Genomic DNA, 21,162 nt, shown 5'->3' on the forward strand with positions numbered 1-21,162 from the left:
AGGAGGAGAGACAACGGTGACAATGCCACCGCAGCGCTTGGCCCCGGACCCAAACCTCACACGGCCTCGTGCAGACAATAAGAGGAAGTCCACAATGTAGAGCCAGAACAAACAAGGGAAATCATGAAAGAATGAGGGAAAGAAAGAGCCAGATGCTCCAGCTTCATTTCCAACCAGAATGAAAGCCAGTGAAGACTTGCACCTTTTAAAGGAGTAATGAATTGTTTCCTCCCCTGGCACGCAGTGATTTGACTTGCCACATGCCTCCCAGTAATTTCCCAGCAGGTTTTAATGTTGGAACAATGGCATTCTGTTAGATATTGATTTTAAAATAACTCTTCCACACTTACTTGTAACTTTAAGAGGTGAATTACAGCCCTTGAATGTGCTCTAATGTAGCAGTGGTAAATAGTTAAATAGGCACAATCTGTTTGTGTAGGCACTGCGCGTCCAGAAGGCAGAGCTAGGCTGAACTCTGCCTGTCCTCCTGGTCCTGGAGCACAGCTTTAAGTGTGATGGGTGGCAGGGAAGAATGCTGGCTCGCAATGAGAAAAGGTTCTCTGGTTGTCTTACACTTCTGCTGTATTTTTTGTTTCATTGTTTTACTGAGGTGACAGCATTACAGTGCCTGGAACACTTTACAGCCTAGAAATAAGCTGGGTTTGGTCACATGTATTCCCCCATTCTGGCTTCAGCCATGCAGAATCCACGGATCATAGAATCACAGAATGGTTTGTGTGGAAGGAACCTTAAAGCTCATCCAGTTCCACCCCCTTGCCACGGGCTGGGACACCTTCCACTATACCCTTAAGATTCCTGAAGAAACTGCAGTAAGAATGTCTCATGTTGTTTTCCTGTATTAAAGTGGGGCAGGAGTCTCATTTCGTATTTTAGGTGCCCCGTGCTCAATCTGTGCCAGGCAGGAGAGTCTGGGTGCGGATGTGTTGTGCAGATGTCACCGTGATGGGTGAGGTGGGTGCTGGCAGTGCCTGGGATCAACCTCAGGCTGCAGGGGGTGCGGAGACCCGCATCGCTCAGAATTCACATTGAGCACTGATTCCAACCGTACAGGCTGCAATCAGCTGCGAGATGTAATTAGCTTTGGCTAATTTGTTGCAGGGCCTTTACCTTCACCTCCCCTTTCCCTGCTTTCCCACTGACACCGGCTATTCTGTCCCTTCTTTTCAGCCAATCTCTCTAAACTAATTACTTTTACTGGGTCAGCGCTGTTATGAAATTATCATTTTATAAGACTAAAAATAGCTCCGATCCAGTCAGCACGCCAATCACTTCCCTTCATCTCCAGTGAAACACAATGTTATCTTTAATCTCTATTTCTCAGGCACTCACTGTGATGCACGCGAGAAAGAAAGGGAGTTAAAAAAAACTAGAAAGAGGAGCTTAGAAAGAATTTGTAAATCAGTTGCTATAGATGCATCCCTGCCAGGGCTTCCACTGGTAAATTTAGCAGCCACGCTACGGTTTTAGCCAGTACCATTACTTGGCCTTGTTCAAAATAATTCACTTCTCACACGACGAGTTTACCCAAAAGGAAGGTTATTTTGCCTTGCGCATTCAGAACAGCGTGTTTGCACGTACATGCAATTGCTACACATATCCAAAGCCACGGAAAACATTAAGGACAGATCATTGTTTGCTTTAAGAGAGAAAAATATCCCTTTGCTCTGAGAATGAATAAATGTATTTTAATACTCCTGCAGCTCTGGTGAATGCAGATATCTCAAAGATGAGATGCTTGCCTGAGATTTACACCGGGATAGCAAAGGGAAAAGGTTCCTCCTGTTGTTTCTGATACAAAGAGATTTTGCACACAGTATCTGTAAATCCATTAGGAGAAGAGAATTGATACACATTTCGTGTAAGATGAAACTGGAGCCAAGGGAATGAAAGCTCAAGAAAATGGCTTCTTTGTGTAGCTCCATCAGTTCATCGTTTGATTGGACTTCATATTAAATTCAAGCTGTTCTTCGGCCTCTGGATTTAGGAACTGTTGACTGTGTGGGAAGTGGGGAGAGGCCAAGGAAATATCCCACATCTCACCCCTCTTCCCATCGCTGACGTTAAATATGCAAAGTAGTGTTTCTATTAAAGCAGTTTTTCACATTCAGTTTAATGGCAGTTACGGAAGTAGTGACACACACAATATGATTACGGAGCCAAACAGCAATCTTCCCAGAGAAACCGGGAATGGCAGCACTCCAGAGATGATTTATTATTTTCCTTACTTTGCAAACTCCTCTGAGTGTGCAGGAAGGAGGGAATGAAGGTTACTATCAGCTCGAGTGCTTTCAGGACTTTACATTGAGGAATAACTGCTGAGAGCTCTCTGTTCACGCAGTACCTGGCAGCATTTGCAAGAAACATGGTCAGTATTCAGTAAGTTCATGCCAGTTCGGCTGTCAGCAGGTTGGCAGCGGGTATTTCACGTGCTATTTCACGGCTTCATCCCCTTTCTTGTCCATGATTGAATATCAATAAATAAGAAAGGTCGAGAAATAAGCAGAACAATGATGCTTCTTGCAGAGGGGTTGATCCAGCGTCAGTCCTCTCATGCTCCCTCTGACCCACGGTTTGCAGAACCACAGGGTACCTGCTTGAGCCAAGACAAACCAAAATAGATCCCAACTCCCTGTTCTCTCAGCACTCGGCTAATAAAAGCTACAAGAAATTTCAGATCTTGCTCCAGTTTGGGCTGTTGACATAACCAGGCCAGCGCGTCTGCTTTATTGACTTCCTAGCATTAACCTGATTCCTTAAAGGAATGATAGCAATAGGACTGTGTTGTCCAAGTGCACTGATGTGTGTCTTTCACACTCATTGACCAGCACAGCTGAATCTGAGAGAGGAATAGTGTTCTTGAAACCATTATGATCTTGCACATGGAAAGGGGACAGTCAGACAGAGGAGAGATTCTCCCAGGACCACTCTGAGGGCTCTGAGCTCCAGGAGCTCAGCCTCCATTAGGCACTGGAAAATCACACAGCTTATCCCTAAGCTCCAACCAGCACAAACTCCATCAACAACCTCTGCTCCTCGGTCCGTGGTACTGCTGGTTTCTTGGCACAAACGGCCCAAGAGCTCAGTGGTGATTCCCTCGGGATATACTGCAAGTAAAACCTTTTTCTAGGCTGTTCCTGGTGGGGATGGGGATGCTGGTGTCTGCTCCAGTGTACTCCACACCAGGAACCCCAGCTCTGCTGGAACATTGGAGCATCTCCATGTCCCGGGATGGTGCAGGTGGATGTGGCACTCAGGTTTTCACAAGTACAGTTTGCTGCCTACACTGCAGGTTGCAGACACTGCCCAAGGGCCTGGAACATACTGCTGTTGTCAGGTGAAATGGAAACAGCTATAAAAAGCTTAGAAAAAATACATGCTCGGAGCAAAACCAGTGTGGGGTTTAGTAGTGGGAGGGAGGTCTCATATTGCAGCCGTGGTTTGATGTGTGCTGGTGGGCAGTGAAGCAGGAGGCTGCCCCATCCACAACCACAGGCTATTGAGAAGCAAATTAAACCGAGACATTGGTGGAAAGGTAACAAAATGTATGATAGTTAAACTGCCTCCATACAGATGTAAAGCTGGTGGCTCTTGCGTAGCAGATTAGCTGGAGACCCTGAGACAGGGATGTGAATGTGAATGATGGGAACCAGCACTGTGCCCCTGAGTGGCTGAGATGGAGGGTCCTGGGGGTCAAAACCTCCTACAGAATAGAACAGGGGTTGGCAGAGCTGATATTTATTGTCTTGGGGGTTTAGACAAGGGCAAGAGAGAAGCTGGGTAGCTGTTGGCCTCTGGAGAAACGTGTTTCCGCATGAATTGGATAGCTGATTTTGAATTAATTTGGAATAGTTGTTTCAGTAATTTGGATTGATTTAAGATGCACCCAAGAATAATGCTTTCATTAGAAAACCTCCTGAGCAAAATTTAAATCATGCTAAATTAAAACCAGCCTCTGATAAAGCAGGGCTGACGAGCGCAGCAGAGGGATCAGAGATGCAGGGTCAGTATAATTTAATTCTTTTGCTTTGTTTCCCATTCCAGAATAATTCTTGTACCCATCTCCTTGGGTTGTTAACTGCCTAAGGAGCTTGCAAGTCATCCTGGAATTCTCCAGACCTATTTGCATTGTAACCCCACCAAAAGCAGCACTTAATCTATTTTATATGGTGCTTCACCTTCAAGAAGAAATGCATTTTTATTGCTTTTCATTTCTGGATCAAGCTGGAAATTCAGTTGTATCCTAAAGATACCGAGGGACTTGGAATAACAGCAAGTGATGTACGGAACAGCAGGAGAGTTATTGGTTTCCTAATGCTAGGCTTGGTTGGTTGTGGTGAGTAAACTTTTGTCTAAACAGAGGTAATTTTTGAGCGTCTTAATAAATGAGAAAAGTTATCCTGCCATAAGCAATGATGGAATTCCAGTGCCAGGGAAACATTCACTTATCTGGATTTCAGCGTTTCAGTGTTCAAAACAAAAATACATATGTATGTGCAGAGATTTGAGTTAAACCCCACTGTGCTTTACAGTTTCTTGTTTGAAACGCTGGCTGGATTTTTAATGGCAAATGGTAATATTTAAGATACTCATAAAAGCTCTGAGTGTTGCTGAAGCACAAGCAGTGAACTGGCAACCACCAACTATTAAGAAGCACGTTAGAGACTTTGGCTGCTTTTTTGGCAAGGTCTGTGTGATAGGAATTGCCAGAACTCTCATTAGTAAGTAACAAGATCCTTCCAAACATATTGAAATGACTTCTGAAGAGAGACGTATATGAGATATTGTGTGAAAATGACAGTTTGTCAAAGCTGGAAGGGTTTATGGGGAAGTGGAGGGGGGCAGGAGGTGTTAACCACCCACTCCAATGGTGGGAGTGAGAAGCTGGAATGACCTGAGGCCAAAAGTTTCATTTCTAGCTCAGGAGTTTCTGTGCTGCGGTGCCAAGCAGTGGGTGAGAGCTGCTGCACGAGCCAGGGGCTGGAGCTGGCACCGCCGGTACCTTAGGACCCCAACACCATCCCTCTGGCTCCACAAAGTGCCTCTCCAAGGAGGGGTCTGGCGGAGCCCTGTGGAGCTTGTCTGGCAGGAATGAGGTTTTTATGGCTCTTAGCAGCAGCTCCTCTTTCTGGCAGAGGTTTTGAGCGAGCCAGTGCAGAGCATTTGGCTTTGGGTGCTTCAATAAGGGAGTGATAGGTACCTGCTGTGGGCAGATGGGTGTTGTCAGAGGGCACAGGGCCTCTTTTGGGTCTGCTCTTATTGAGGTTTCCTAGTTGCTTGTGAGCCTGTGATTCGACACTAAACTTAGCTGACAGCCTATTTTCTACAGACACCTACTTTAATTAAAATCCTGCAAGAAAAATCCCAAATCAGTAATATCAGAAGTTAAAGCTTTAAGGCTTTCACAGCATGTTATAGGTCCCTTTCCAGTGAACTCCTCTTACAAAGCCATGCTTAAACATCTCATTTTTAAAATCCTTGTCAACTCATTTATAGCACTCGTTCATCTCTAATTTCTGTGATTACAACAGATTGAGAACACTTGAAGTCCTCGGGAGCACTCTGGTTTGTCCATCCATGTGTTCAGAAAGGAAGGGAAAGAGAACAAGACTCTCCCATCACTGATACAAAGCAACACACGTGTGAATGTCCAGAAGTGTGTGCAGATACAAAGATAGGTGCCATCATTATTAAACAGAAACCAGAAAACAGAGCTGTGTTTTTATGCATTTCCCCCTCACAGAGAAGACGTGAACAAGCCACCCAGCACAGGTGTCCCTCTGAAGCTGCTTAGATACAGCGATGGGGATGGGAGGGTGCGAACTGACCAGTATGGGCCAGTAAGAATGTGAAACAGCAGGCTGGGGCATGCTGGGATCCAAAGCCCGGCTTCCATTTCTAAACAAGCACTTTTCCCGGGTAAGGAACTCAGCTTTTGGCATGTGAACATGCAAACTTTGCTTAGATGATAAAAAGGAGGAAAAAAGGGGTCTTTTTTAGTGCCTGTGACAGACGTGTTCTACATCTTCACTTAACAAAGAAATTCAGGCCTGCAGTTGTCATATGTCAGATTCTGCTCCTTTCTGAGAGCTGAATTATGATTTTAATAATTGAAAGGTGCTACTGCGAGCCTGGTCATGTCGAATGTCGAACAAGCCCAGGGAAGTGTTTAAAATCAAAAGCAGTTTAGAGAAAAAGCGGTCACCACATTAGAAGAATTGTCTACAACTGAATATTAAATTGTGTGAATCTCCAGTGGCAAAACTCCCTGCAAAGTAACTGTAAACTTAGTGTATTGTTCTGACGTGTGGAGTTAAGAGATTGCATTTGATGCCGACTTTGGACCCACCTGAAGCAGCAGCCAGTGATGCCAACTTGATTTTATATAACCCCATGAGGGTGAGGGCTTGGTCATTCCGCTTACCAAGGTTTTAGTTCAGAGCAACAGGAGCTCAAATCTATAATCTCAGTAGAAACATCTGTAAGACGGAAATGAAATATAGGGGAAAAATGTGCCCTCCAGGCTACATTCCCCTTGCTTTGATATCATTATCTTTGTACCTGTCCATGGGAATGCTTCAAATTCGACTGCAACAGCATATGCATATTGTTTCTTTAAACTCACAACTAAACACAGACAGGAAGCCCGTATCCTGCTCAGTTAAGTACTAATCATGTCCTGGAAATCATGGAGTATTTTCAATATAGAGGCCCACAATATCCATTGCAAATGTATAGTTCCGGGCATGTCAAGTGAAGAAAAAATGACCAACATCACGAAGAGAGACAACACACAAATCAGCAACTCTGTGTAAAACCTGTGGCTCAAATGAATGCCTGAAAACCCATAAACTCTACCTGACAGGTCCCTTGCACTCAAGTTAACTTTTCTCTCCTGCAGAAGGAGTGTGAAACAGGACCTGCTACTCCACAGCCTTGCTCCTCCTGCACTCATTTCCATTGTGCCAAGCATTTGTCAAGTGGGTGTAAGTGCTTTTCCTGTTTTACACAACTTCACATAAGCATAAATTGCGGAAGTTGTACGGCAAAGAACAATCAAGCCCTTAACAGTTCCAGCCCCTTTTCAAACATGCACCCAGGAAAAAGCTTAAGAGTAACTGAAGTCAAGCTCCTAGTACATGCTTGCCTGCTGCTCAGTGAAAGAAGAAGTAATACTCACCCCAGTGTTGTCATGGTTACAATAGTGTACCAAAAGGAAGCAGGAATACTGGTGAATTTGCTTGCTGAGGACCCTTTCTCTGCATAAAACATCACAGTTGCAAAGATGATGATTGCCATAGTGAGGGAAAAGAGGAGAAAGCCAAGCTCGGAGGCACAGCTCTTCAAAGTGTAGCCCAAGATTCTTAAGCCTTGTGAATGGCGAGAGAACTTGAAAATCCTGAAAACCCTGAAAACCCTTAATGTCACAAAGGCTCCGCTGACATCCTCGTTGTTGGTCATCACCAAGCCAATGTAGTACGGCATGATGGCCACCACGTCAATGATGCTCATCACACTTCTAATGAATCTGTAGCGACTTGGGGCCGCAAAGAGTCTCAACAGATACTCAACTGTGAAAATCATCACACAAGCTGTGTCCAAGCAAAAGAAAGCCACAGCGTATCTTTCCCCACATGGAAGCTCCTTGTTTCCAGGCACCGTGCCACAAGGGACAGTTTCCACGACATTAGTGATTACAGAGACAGCAATAAAGAAACCGGTGACATAGTAAAAGACTAAGGCTAAGGTGCTGGTGTGGGGGTTCTCGAAGGCTCGCCACATGGTCTGCCGGAAGCTCAGGGATGGCATGGACCCTTCTTGGTTGTTTTCAGAGTCATTGTCATCCATCAGCCGCTCCGCGTTCTCCCGCTTTCTGTCTTTGTACTCTTCGTAGCAGCAGTCCCCAATGATTTCAGGGAGGATCCCATAGAAGGCAAGCTCTTCGTCATAAGCAGAGATGCACTCGTACCTGGGGTAGTGCAGCTTGCCAGTTCTATAAAAATTCAAGATGCACCTAAAGACCTCAGGGTCCCGGTCAAAGAAGTACTCCTTAGTGTCTTCATTGAAGAAGAACTCCTTCTCGGTGCTACCCAGGAGAGTGTCCGGGTATCTCTCCAGTGTAGTCCTCCAGGTCTGGAAACGCCTGCCACTCACATTGAGAATGATCAGCTCATCCTGCCTCTTGTTTTTCTCCGTTGGAGCCAGTGGCATAGGACAGTTGGCCACTGGCATCCATCCTATGGCGGCTGCCCTGGCAAAGGGCAACCATGCTGCTACTCCTGCTGCCATGATGACCCCAGGCCTTGTTACTGGAGAAGATGGTTAGGCTGCTCCTGAGACCTGTTGGAAGTCAGATCAGTTCCATCTACAATAGAGAACAGAATAAAAACACAACACAGTCAAGAGGGGTGTCTTGCCCCATTGTGTTAAGGAGTCCAACATGAGTACGTACACAAGGAATTTAAACAAGTGGCTTGCCCATATCTCCCACTTGAAGGATGATGTTAAGGCACAGGATAATCAGCGCTGCAGGGTTATGGCATTATTATAGATTGAAATTTTGAATAGCAAATGATTCCTCATTAAAAGCATTTTAAAAGTAGCATAAACACACTAATTTATATTTGCTTCCTCACAAACAAGACTAATCCATAATTCCCCAGGTGTAAGCCTCGTGCGCTCATCAGTTTAACTACAGCTGTCAAGAAAGAGCTGAGAACTCCAGTGAAATCAGCTTGCAGTTCAGCCAAGGAGCTTGTATGCCAGGAAAAGCCATGAGTGGACTGAGCTGGGTTTCCAGTCCTAGGACAGTCCAATACATAAGGGATTTTGCACTAAGAACATTTCCAGCTGAAAGAAATTGAAAAGCTTCTCTGGTTTTCATTACTTTTCTTCCCCCTTTAGCTGAAGACCTGGCCTCAGCAGCAGTGTTTTGCTGGCCTCTTTTATTTAGAGATGGGCTTTACTCTTGCGAAATATTGCATCCATCCCCTGGCTCAGAGGAAAATTCAGGGCAACGTTGCTCCAAATACCTGAGCAACAGTCAGTGTGAATCCCAAGTGTGCAAGCTGATGGATTAAGCTACTACCTGAATACCAAGAACATCAGGATGAGGGAAGCCTCCAAAGTTGGACAAGATACCTGGATTATTTCCTAGCTAACAGAGGCAGAAGTCCTTCAGCTGAAGAACTGAAAGACTATTAGGTTGAAATATGTTCACTGCGCTCTTGATGTTCAGATGAACAATACCTCAAGTTGTCCAAATCGTCAGCCAACATTCTCTTGAATTTAGAGTAGTTATTGTGGTTCTGATCTAGCCCTGAATTTTCTCTTTCTTATTGAACAGAGTTCTTACAATGTTTAAGTTCTGGTTTAACTCGTACTTACTCTCACTTCCCTAATGTTTTTCTAGCTCTACCATAACATTATCTGGAGAGAAAGGCATCACAGATGATGCATTTGGGGCCCTATCAAAAGTCGATTTATCAATGGAAATTCCATTGATTCCACTGACTCAGGCCTTTGAAGCTTAATTGTAGCCTTCTAGGCAGTTTTACTCTGAAGTTTTTCATTATATGAAAGCTGCCATTCCAGCCAGTAATGCTGCAGCATTATTGATTCCAACAGGCCATCAAAATACTGAATAAAAAATGATGGAATCAATCTTTGGTGAAAATGACTAAACTGCTCACAGAAACGCTCTTCCTCATCAGAGCACATTAACATTCATCACCTTAATGTGGAGTATCTTTCTGTGCAATTTTACTATCTAAAGGACAGTTGCAGTCCCTCGTGCAAGCATCTTACTGCTGCTGGAAGAGGTTTTGTAATTACGAAACGTGTAATAATCCATAGTGAGGCGTATCCCAAGGAGACACTTTGCTTATACACACAACACTGGAGCAAAGAGCCTGCAGTACCTCCCTATTAAGAATTGTTCAATGTTTCTATGCAGTACTTTTTCTCTCCCCCTAAAGAGGGGATTTATTGTGTTAGAGTGCCAGGCTGACAGCCCTGGAGACCAGGCTCTTCCATCTGTGCAGGGAAGAGGCTGAGCACTGCAAACTTTCTCTACATGACTTTGAAACCGTGCCCCAGTCTTTAGCTGAAAGGCAGTCTCTTGTGGCTCTGAGCAGAGCTGCTGGTTTCTTATACCAGCAATGAAGGATCTTTGAACTTTTAGGAAACCCAGCATTAAGAACAGGGCTGTGAAAAACAGGCGGCAGCAAAATGAGAACCGTTTTATTCATTAATCACCAAATATCTAGAGGCAAATAACCAAGAGACCGACATAATGCATCCTGTTCCTGTTTCCCCGGCTGGTAAACTGACTTGGCTGCTTTTTCATTTCAATTACTGACACCACCACAGTCATTCCACCAGGACTGATTGGCGACAAAGGGTGACCCGACCAGCAGCAGTGCACTGGGTCCTCATCTCCCCTGATTTCTCAGAGGAGCCTTGTTAGAAACCTCTCCTGTGCTTCTAGAACCTGGGTTGTAAATTCCAGGTTACCTACATTGGCTGCTGAGGCACTATAAATACTTCACATATAATTGTTCTAATAAAGCACTGGTAACTTGGAAGTGGCTTGCACGCTTTTAAATCAATTTTTAAACATAAAATGGGTCCTTCCATGCTGGCGGTGTATGTGGGGAAGCTACAAATATCTTGGCTACGAAGTGGACAGGAGATTAAAACAAAAGAGAAAGAGAGGGGTATTCTTCTGGGGAAGTTTAGTTCCCATTTCTCTGTGAGCAAGGGATGCAGCTGGTTAAGGACCATAGTGGGCACAGTTTAGTTTTCAAAGTTGCGTTAAATCTTCCCATTTGATTCTCAAAACACACAAGCAGAGAGTCTTTTCCAGCTATAAATAGTCTGAAGGACTGACAGAGAGAAGAGTTATGATATCCCCTGTCACAGAGGTTTTGCTTCTTGTCCATGAGTCCTTGGAACTCCATCCCTTCCCAAAGTAAGAGATGGAAAATGAAGAGACAGATAGGTCTGGATTTGTAATTCAGAGCAGTGCAAACTAAGCTGGGTAAAGAATACGAACTAACTGGTTTATCTACAGAATGTGGAAAGAATCCTCCTTTTCTGGCACGGATTCTGGGGTTTGGTGACTGCTAATAGTCTTTTTAGGCTGCAAAGCAATTGCCCGCGCTCAGAATCTACTGTAGAGTCGGCAGAGTCTTCATCTCGCTGAGCAAACAGACACACTTCGATTCTAAGAAGCATATATTTAGCTGCACACATATTTCTAATTTTAATTACCATAATTTCTGCATGTAATTTGAAAGGAACTAGTTAACAGAGGCTGGGCTCCCTGCTGATGACATTTAGAAGACCTGGTACATGAAATAAAGTAATTTGCCTCCCTCTGATTTAAGAAAGTCAGCATCTACAGAGAAAAGAATCGATTTTCTTTAGGTAATTACGAGGCCAGTGCCAAGGTGCAAGCAGATTTGATAGAGGAGCCTGTGGCGTGAGCCTCCGTCCCCCTCCCTGAAGTCCCAGCACCATTGAGCCCCTGCTGCCCACCCTGGCTCCTGCAGGCTGTCGTTGCCGCAGGCAGTTCGAGGACACCAGGGATCATCCCCGTCTCTAACAAAAACCTGGCGAGGTCAGTGAAGCTCTGGAGGAAAACTTTGGGAACACAGTTTTCTCTCTTCACCTAAAGGGTCAAGGAATAACCGCTGGCTCCTTACCCTGTCAGCTCCCATGGCAGTGCTGTACTTAATAGATGTGTCTTTGTAGTCTCATGAAAGCAGGAACAGAACAAAAATCTGAGTGTTTCCCTCTCTGGAAGTAGACAGGGATGATTTAAAACACAACCAATAAATATGCTGCGAGTTTCTCAGTGAGACACTGTTAATGGGAGCGAAGAGCCTTGAGATCATCCATTCTCTCCTTCCCTGCCCTTGTTGGGTCAGGCTCAGGCAGCAAAGATGTATTTGCTTTAAAGCAAAATACACCAGCCAAAGCTTCCTCTTCTCTACCAGTCACACACTCCTTTCCCTTCACGATCACATTGGATAATAAAACTTTCCACAACATGTTCACTCCCTCAGTCCATTGGAGAGGTTTAGGAGCAAAAGCAACAGGCTTAGGATAAATGCATGCAAACTTCTGCCCTCCCTCCTAGACAGCCCGAAGAGCCCCATCTTGCATCTCCAGCTGCCAGCGGTGCCTTACCTGGCGGGAAAGATGCTCGCAGTGCCCAGAGTAGGGCTGAATCTGGGGAACTGGAAGGAAGGGGAAGCAGGCACTCCTCAGGATAAAAGGTGAACCGTTCTGCCTGCCTCTTGACTCCCTCTCCAAATGAAGTCAGAAGCAATCAGTAAATGTGATCATCATTGTGAAAGTATATATAGAGAGATGACTAAACAGCTTCTCCCTCATTACTGCCGCGACGGAGTCTCTCCCTGCCTCTCCTGCCTGAGCTTGCTTCTCTTTGCGCCCTCCCCTTCCAGCACGGCTCGGAGCTTTGCTCACTGCTGAACCCAGCTGGAAACGGCACCGGGTCCCGGAGAGCTGCTCGGCTGGATGCAGCCGGGAGACAGATCCAAGCTGGCCCCGGGGAGACAGGCTGTGTGTGAAGCGAGACCAAGGAACGGCAGCGTGAGCTAACAGAGCCACCGGCAAATGGAGGCACCAGAGCCTACCCTGCATGCTAATGTGACAGCAGTGGCAAGGGGGGATGAAGGGGGGAGAAGTAGAGGATGAACTTCACGGGTCCCTTCTGGAGCTCCCGGTGTGTCCCTGGCGCTTGGGGACCACGCAAGTGTCCCTTCTGGGCAAGAAAATGAGCCATTCCCTCAGCATCGCAAACCTACAGCCAACACCTACACCAGGCAGGAGGCAACGCTCAGGAGTAAAAATAAATAAGCCAGACCTAAACCGACCTTTCCCTCCCTCCTTTCCCAGAGCTGCCCCTTTCCCCCTCATCCTGCCATTCTTGCTTGCCCTGCCCCTCAGCAGCCCGTACCAGTCCTGTCTCCACAGCACCCTAGCACCATCCCTCTGTATCCGCAGCCAGAAGTTGGACTCTCCACGCTCCAAGACCTTGGCTTTCTTGCTCTTTTATCTATCTGCCGGTGATCCCCGTGTACTAAATAACTATGAGCCCAAACGGGATCCAGCCGGTCCTGCCCTGCTCTGCCAGGCAGCCCCCGGCAATGGCTGATGCGCTGCCGCGATAGTTCGCGACTTCCATAAAGTAAAGCAAATACCTACATGAGATAGCGGAGCGCGGCAGCCTCGCCATTGCCTCGCGTCCTTCCGCGGCTGCGGGCGACACTTTAATACGGGAGTTCAGGGGCTGCAGGGCTCGGGGTGGCCGTCGGACGGGGACGGGGAGGCGCCGGGGGCGGAGCGGGGTGCGGGGGACGAGCGGACGGGGGCTCCGCTCCTGTCCCTCGCTGCCCCGGTGCCTCCTCCCCGCCCGCAGGTGACGACCCCGGGGGGCCGATGCCCCCAGCCCGAGTCCCGTCGATCCCGTCCCCCCCGTCCGTCCCCCCCCAAGTGCCGGTCCCTCCCGGTCCCCTCCTCACCTCCGCAGGGCGCTGCCGGCCGCGGCCGCCCGCCGAGCGCCTCCGCTGCCATGCGGCTGCCGGGAGCGCGGGCGGCGCGGAGTGCGCGGGCGCGGCGGCGATCAGCACCGCGGGCGCGGACAGCTCCGCGGGGAGGGGCCGGGCCGGGGCTCCCCCCCCCGCCCCCTCCGTCTCCAGCGGGTGACCCTGGAGGGGGACGGGCCCCGGTTCAGTGCCTCAGCGCTGTCTAATCCGTGATAATTCAATGCAATTAACGGAGATCTAACACTGATTCCCAAGTGCCGGGTGCCGGGTAATCCTTCCCCAAAACAGTTTCCCCCAGCAGTGTGTGTAAACTGCACCGCAGTGTCTGCAGCAAGGTAATGAGTTGCGGTTTTGCATCCGCAAACACAACCTATTATAATCTTTACAATACGGATCCTAATAGCCGGACACTGGACACATGGATGGTTTCGTGCAAAGTGAATCCCAAAACTTCTCGGAGAAACTTCCAGTGGCTGTGTGAATTTCAGCAAATCAAAGCAAAAGATGTCCTCAGATCTGCTTTCCCCTGGGGAACACTTCCCCTGTCTCTGTTTGCTCCTTTCCTCTTCTGGATGCTCAGAGGAAAGCAAAACCAGAAGCAGTGTCTGGCTTGTCCTGGTACCAGAGGTTTGTCTGTGATTTATGGTGGCATCACTCCACAAAGCTCACAGCCTCTCAGTACAGCCGGGCTCCAGCCCTGCTCCTGGCTGGCTCTGGCCTGGCTGGGACTGGGAATAGCTTTTCCCCTATGACTCGGCCCCCTTTTAACTTCCGATCTCTATTAAAGAGCTAATTTGGGAACTCTTCTTCAATGCTCCCAATTTTGTATTTCTAAAGAGAGTATGAAAGTCAAAAGCAAGCTGGCTGCAGATAGGCCAATGTGAAAACGTTCCTGCTGCTCCCTCTTTCTTTTTAAATCCCTTTCTTCTTTCTCTCTTTATCTCTCCTTTTTCTCTTTTGCTCTTTCTTTCTACCTTCCCTTTCCTCTCTCTTTCTAGGAATGTCTCCTTCTTTTCTCCTGCACCATAGGTTTTACTAAAACTTTTGGAACAACTTTATCTTGTTCTATTACCAAAAAGAGAACCTGCCAATGCTAAACCGAGCCGCATATGCAGAGGGACAACTGGAAGAGACGCCGCATAGTTAAATATCAATATTAAATATAGTTCACTTGATGGGGGTTTTGCTCTGTATTTATATCCTCTGCCTCTCCAGTGTGTTTTCTGTACTGGGCTTGTTCTTTACTCTGGGTGTTATCCTGCTGTAACTTTGCATCTAAATATCCCCCTGACTTCCTGGCCATGCTGCATAAGCGTTCTGTAACGACGGTCGCAGTAATAACCCTAGCTTGGTTGCTTGAAATTACAGCTTGCCATAACAGTGTAGCTTTGTAGTCTGATTATGTCCTCTAGATTGTGCCAAGAGTTTCCTTGCTTTGGATCCAAGCTTGTGAAAATGACTGCAAGGATTAAAGAAAGATCATTAATATGATTATGCGAAAGAGTCAGTCCTTGTAAGCTTAAAATTATATATGTGGTCTAAAGATTGAAACCGCCTGGAAAACACACTGCTTGGATATATCTCAAGCAGCTCAAGACCTTGGCCAAGTCTCTTGAGCTCTATGTTCCGTCTAAAGAAAGAATATAATCATATTTACTGACAAAAATATATTATCAGGCTGTATGAACATTTCTAAATGGCTCTAGGATTCCTGAAGGACATTGATTATACAAAAGTATAAGGAGTGAAATAGGTGTGGTTTTGTCTGTCTGCCTGCTTGTCACTCTGCTGTGGAACAGCAAATGGATGGGGTGTTTCTCCAAAGCTTCATCCATCCATCCATCCATCCCTCCGACTGTCCGTGCTCCAAGAGTCCTCTTGGACTTCTTAGCATGGTACAGATCATAGAATCATAGAATAGTTTGGGTTGGAAAGGACCTTAAGATCATCCAGTTCCAACCCCCCTGCCATGGGCAGGGACACCTCACACTAAACCATGGCACCCAAGGCTCTGTCCAGCATGGCCTTGAACGCTGCCAGGGATGGAGCGTTCACAACCTCCCTGGGCAACACATTCCAGTGCCTCGCCACCCTCACAGTAAAAAACTTCCTCCTTAGATCCAATCTAAACTTCCCCCGTTCAAGTTTTACCCGTTACCCCTCGTCCTATCACTATGGTCCCTAATGAAGAGTCTATGGCTCAGGGGATTTATTTAGGATAAGTGGAGAATGTATTAACCCCACTTTGGGAACACTGCAGAATTTACAGGGGGACTGTTTGCATCCTTGTGCAGTTTCAGACCCATCCATTAGAGACGACGCTGTATGATGGACAGCCTGATCCCTGTCTGAAGCCTTTCATTGCCCGTTGGCTCTTGCAAACCAGGGGGGTTGATTCAAGGCATCTCTGATTTAGAACATGTTCAGTTTTTTCCCACTCTGTGTTTGGACATTTTCCAACCTGAAATAAAGCCACACAGGCAGCTGCATTCTGCCACTGCTTTCCAAACGGGAAGAGGAAAGAGCCATGGATGGTGTCCAGCAGCTCTGCTATCTAGCCAGCACCTGCAACATTTTCTGCTTCAGCTGATGTTAATGAATAAAGAAAAGATCACACATGATAGTAGAGGGAAAACACCCTTGAAGGACAGTAGTGATGCTGAATGAGGGCTTTGATTTATTGTCCACTGTCCTCTGTCTCTCCCTGTGCATACCACAGCTCACTCTTCCAGTCTCATTTCGCATGGTGAGTAAAATGGTAGCACTGGTTTGCGATGCTGCTCACTGCAACAGCTCATCAGGGATTGTGCTTAATTACCCATATTCTACCTTATCAACATCCGAACATTTAAGTAATGAAAGTCTCACATTAAACTCCTGATTACAGGTGAGACCATGTGTGTTGCATGGGGCAGGTAGAGAAGAGCAAAGTGGAAAGTAAAGCTGGAGGGAGCAGGTAGAGAGATGCGTTGGTTTGAGCAAAGCTGTGCTGCTCCATCAGTTAGTAGGGAAGAGCTTTAGTGTGCCTGGGTATTCCATGTCTGCTTGTGAGGCAGTTGTGCCTGTGGCTGGCCTTTATTTATACAGAGAACATTGCCCAGAGAAGCTGTGGCTGCCCCATCCCTGGCAGTGTTCAAGGCCAGGGGCTTGGAGCAAGCTGCTCTATGGAAGGTGTCCCTGCCCATGGCAGGGGTTGGAGCTGGAGGAGGTTTGAGGTCCCTTCCAACCCAAACCAGGCTGGGATTTTAGAAATTCAGTTTCAGCATCCTGAATTTGAAGCTCTTTTTCACTAGTGCTGCTGTTCCCTTAGTGCGAGAGGCCTGGTGTGCCTCTTGCTTGTACCATGTAGATCTGCTGAAGACAAGGGAGCAAGGACAAAGCGATGCTAATGAGAGGGAAATCAGGATAATGGGCAAGAAGCTCTGTAAAAGCGTGTGTATTCTTTGCTGCTTTGCTGTACTCTTCGCTGTTACTGCTTTAGTGTCTTACAGTCCAGGACTTCTGTTGCAATGATCTGCCTCCAGCCAGTTGGGAATTTTCGCAGTTATGAGTCAAGCAAGGCTAAAAAGCTCAGAACAGAGCAAAGCACAAACTGACTGCACTGCTTTGATCTCACACATGCTGGGGTAACCGCTCACCACTGAGGAATCATTGTTATCTCCTGGAGCTGGAGAGACCGATCAAAGGGAAAAAGGAAAGAAAACAAACCCAAACCAACCCGAACTAAACGATTAATGTGAAGTTCCCGGGTTCGGAGTGGTTACCAGAGCCAGAGTGATGCTGCAGGTTTTGCTGCTGGAGTCAACAATATAATAAATTGTAATTGCAGGTTTTTGGTGGCTCATAACCAGTAAATCAGATCTCTGGAACTATACATTTACTGCAAATTTAAGGACTTGTACTTTCAGTTTTAGGAGTGCATTTTAAATCAAGTCAACAGCCATAAAGCAATATACAGCCTGCCTAGCTATTGTCTGGGGAATGAATCCTGCACTAGCAAGATTCCTTTTTATTATTATTAGATATGGAGTCAGGAAGGAGAAATATGAGAGAGAAATTGTCCTCATTCAGCTGACTGCTATAGAGGGTATGTAGCTGCATCCAAAGCCATGGGGCTCCTCCACCCAAGACCTGCACTTTGGGTACTTGGTTTTGGGCAGACTGGAGTAGAAAACAGCTGCTCCCATGTGTTGGTGCTTTGCACGGGTGAACATCAGGGTGTGGGGGGGATGCAGGGAGGGGCAGGAGCTTTGCTTTATTCCCCTTTTCCTTTCCCTAAGCTCACCTGCCTGCTGCAAGCAATTCCCCATGTGAGATCCATTCCAGCATCAGTCAGGGTGGTCTGGGCTGAAAGGCAGATGATAAAAGGCTGAGGCTGCCAGATTCTCCCTGCAGGCTCTGAGACTGCTTCCCCAGAAGTCCCTGTGTGTGGCAAAGAGCTTTCCATCCCTTGTAGCAGAGGTACCTCTGGACCAAGGCAGGATGAGGACCTGGATTGACAGAGCTGTGGAATGCTTCTGGCTTGTGCTGTAAGGACCCTCCCTGCATGGCACTGTGCTTGCTGTTGTGCTGGTGGGTTTGTGGACCTGTGCCTGTGAGGTTAGTCCCACATTTGAAAACTAGGCAGAACTTTCTATAGTTACGCTGTAGTGCTTGCAGGACTGTGGCTGTCTTTTGAATTAGAGGCAAGAAGTGTTAAAATGTCTGCGGGTAAAAGAAAGTAGAGAATCTGTCAGGTAGAAGGGACCCCAGGCGCTGGTGGCTTCCATGTCCTTGGAGTTGCTGGCCAGCAGGAGTTTTGTCTCCCAACAGGCAGCAGGAGCCATCAGGGCTGCAGTAGGAAACTTGTTGCTGAAGGATGGGGCAGCTGCTTAAGGGCACAGGAGACAGGCCAAGGGGAATGGCTTGAACCTGCCCAAGGGGAGACTGAGATGAGCTCTTAGGCAGAAGCTCTTCCCTGTGAGGGTGCTGAGGCGCTGGCACAGGGTGCCCAGAGAAGCTGTGGCTGCCCCATCCCTGGCAGTGCTCAAGGCCAGGTTGGACACAGGGGCTTGGAGCAAGCTGCTCCAGTGGAAGGGGGCCCTGCCCGTGGCAGGGGTTGGAGCTGGATGAGCTTTGGGGTCCCTTCAACCCAAACCAATTTATCATACCACCCCCTTCTATATATATAGGCAGAAACAGATTTACTCTTTCATCTTGAAACAGTTGAAAAATATCTTTACATGCAGTGAATTCCATGACTAGGATTCACGCTTTATGTGGGATTTTGATTGGTTCTTTGTTGGTTTTATTGTGGTTTGTATTATTGAATCCTGTAAGATCATTATTTCTGTCTCGCTGTAGCAGGGTGTAGTCTTCTAGCTGAAGGGAAGCTTTCCTCTGTGTGTGTCATTAAGGGCTAACCTGGAATTCAGATCTTAATCCTCAGTACAGACCTTTGCTACAGAAAGAGGGCTTTTGTTAATGCATTAACTTAAACTTGCTCACAGCAGAAGGAGCGGCTGATAACTGGAAAGCAAATTCAGTTAGTGTTTTTGGGTAGTCCGGTGTTAAATGGTTCTTCACAAATGGAAAATCTCTCATCTAAGCTTCCCAAGAGGCTCAAAGGGGGTATCTATGCAAGCATCTCTCTTAAAGGAAGTTCTCTTGCTCTTAGATCATGCACACATGAAGGAGATCTTGCTTCTTAATGGGCTGGAAGATCAGCTCGTTAAAGTGGCTTGGGGACTATTCAGGCACGTGGCCAGGACACTGCTGATGTGTGCTTGTTTGTGAGACCCTCAGTTTCTGGAAGACAGCAGAAAGCAGACCCTGTCTTTACTTTGGCTTTCTGGTTTGTTATCAACATCCCCCTGGCAATGGAGCTCATAGCCCACAGGAGCAGCCCCCGAGCTGGTGCTGATGATTGTCTCTGGCTGGAACATGAAGCCCGACCTGAGCGATGCTCTACTGGCATGAACCACAAAGCAGGTTCCTCTCACTTGACCTGTCAAAGGGATACACTGTCCGGAGTTTGTGGGGATGTTGCAAGCATGAGCCCACTTGCTTTGCAGCGTAGGAAGGTAACAACTCTTGGGCTTCTCATGTCTACTGGGAAGTCTGTAATATCACCAAATCTGCAGACTCCATTGGAGTTGAACCCGATTTTACTTCTGTTACAGGCAGGGGTGGGGTTAAGCAAGACACATTGGAACATCTTTTAAAACGTGACTGGCTTTGCTTATAGCAAAATTCAAAGTCAAACCAATGAGGAGTTTCGATTATCAGGGGGCAAATAAACCCCCTGATAAATCACTGTGCACGTGCTTCTGACCAGGAAGCCTCATAGAAGGAAAATACATGTTGTTCACCCAGGAATGAGTTACACTAATGCCTTCTTTAAATTAGATAAGATCACATTCACCAGTGTAGCTGAATGCTCAGGTAATGTGTTTTCTAACACTGTGTACCAGGAATAATGTGTAAAAGTAGCACAGTCTAGAATGATATAGCAGGGCAGACTGCAAGTCAGCTTAAGTAGGAACATAGGAAATGTTTTAATGGCAAGCAATAGATCAACATAACAGCATTCATATAGAGTTCAGGCCAAATGATGGCTTTGGTATTGATGAAACTTTACAATTTTATGCCACTTCTTATTTGGACACCTCTGGCTTTGCAGTCATTGCCCAGAATAGCCAGTTGAGAGAGAAGCAGCTCTTTGCCATCAGCAGAAATAAAGGTGTATAAAATTCCCCTTATCCTGAGGACTCAAAATGTTGAAGCATCTTTTCCACATGTTGTTCTTTTATTGCAAAGATTGCCACCAGAGATACTACCTTCATCTGCATGGAGCTACCTGAGGAGCGCGGGTGAACTATTCTGGGTTAGATGCGACACTGATAACTAGGGATTCGGATCTGACTATTCCTTTCTCGCTATTATAAACACCAGTAGAAAGAAAGAAAATGGAACTTCTCAGTAGTTTGCAATCTAATATATTATGGAAGCCAAACAAAGCCGTTCCTTATCCCCCTGGGTGCGTTCCTGGCGGCTGGAGCTGGAAGCGTGCAGCACTGTGCGGAGGCACTCTGCGTGTTCATGATCAGACCTTCAGCTGTAAAGCTTAAGGAAAAGCAAGGCAAATATTCATGAAAGTGTCTGCATTTTCTGTGACCTCATTTCCACCTCAGCTTTGATCCAGGCTGCTGATCCGAAGAATAGATTCTGATTTCCATTTGATAAGGCTTACTTTTTTTGGCAAAGGGAGGCTCAAAAATAATCCTTTTCTGAGCAGATAAATCGACTAAAGCGCTCCAACATGCAGGCGAAGGAGCTGGTAAATCTGCTAGCTGAACTCCTATGATTGCTTATTTTCAGGAATCCCCGCTGGGAAGCTGATCCCATGGGAATGGCTGGGGGTGACTTGGTCCCCGGTCGTGGAGTGTTGATTAATCCTGGCTGTGCAGGGATGAGCCAAGCAGGGCTACGGAGTGCTGGCCCCCAGCACTCAGCCTGGCAAGGTGCTGCCTCCTTGGGCAATGAAGATCCTGCGGCTCAGCAAGTCAGGGAGCTGCTAACGTGTGTC

The 21,162-nt window shown here is 46.8% G+C and overlaps 1 protein-coding gene across 2 annotated transcripts in view; it reads right to left on the bottom strand.

Moving 5' to 3' along the window:
• The window catches only part of KCND3 (potassium voltage-gated channel subfamily D member 3), a 116,422-nt gene extending 108,115 nt beyond the window's left edge, over positions 1–8,307 (bottom strand). For both annotated transcript variants that reach the window (XM_065698571.1, XM_065698570.1), the window contains exon 1: positions 7,199–8,307. In XM_065698571.1, coding sequence (XP_065554643.1) covers positions 7,199–8,307 — 1,109 coding nt within the window. The remainder of the gene's footprint in view (positions 1–7,198) is intronic.
• Positions 8,308–21,162: the final 12,855 nt, after the last annotated feature.

This window comes from Lathamus discolor, chromosome 19 (assembly GCF_037157495.1).
Source record: "Lathamus discolor isolate bLatDis1 chromosome 19, bLatDis1.hap1, whole genome shotgun sequence".
Lineage (NCBI taxonomy): Eukaryota > Metazoa > Chordata > Aves > Psittaciformes > Psittacidae > Lathamus > Lathamus discolor.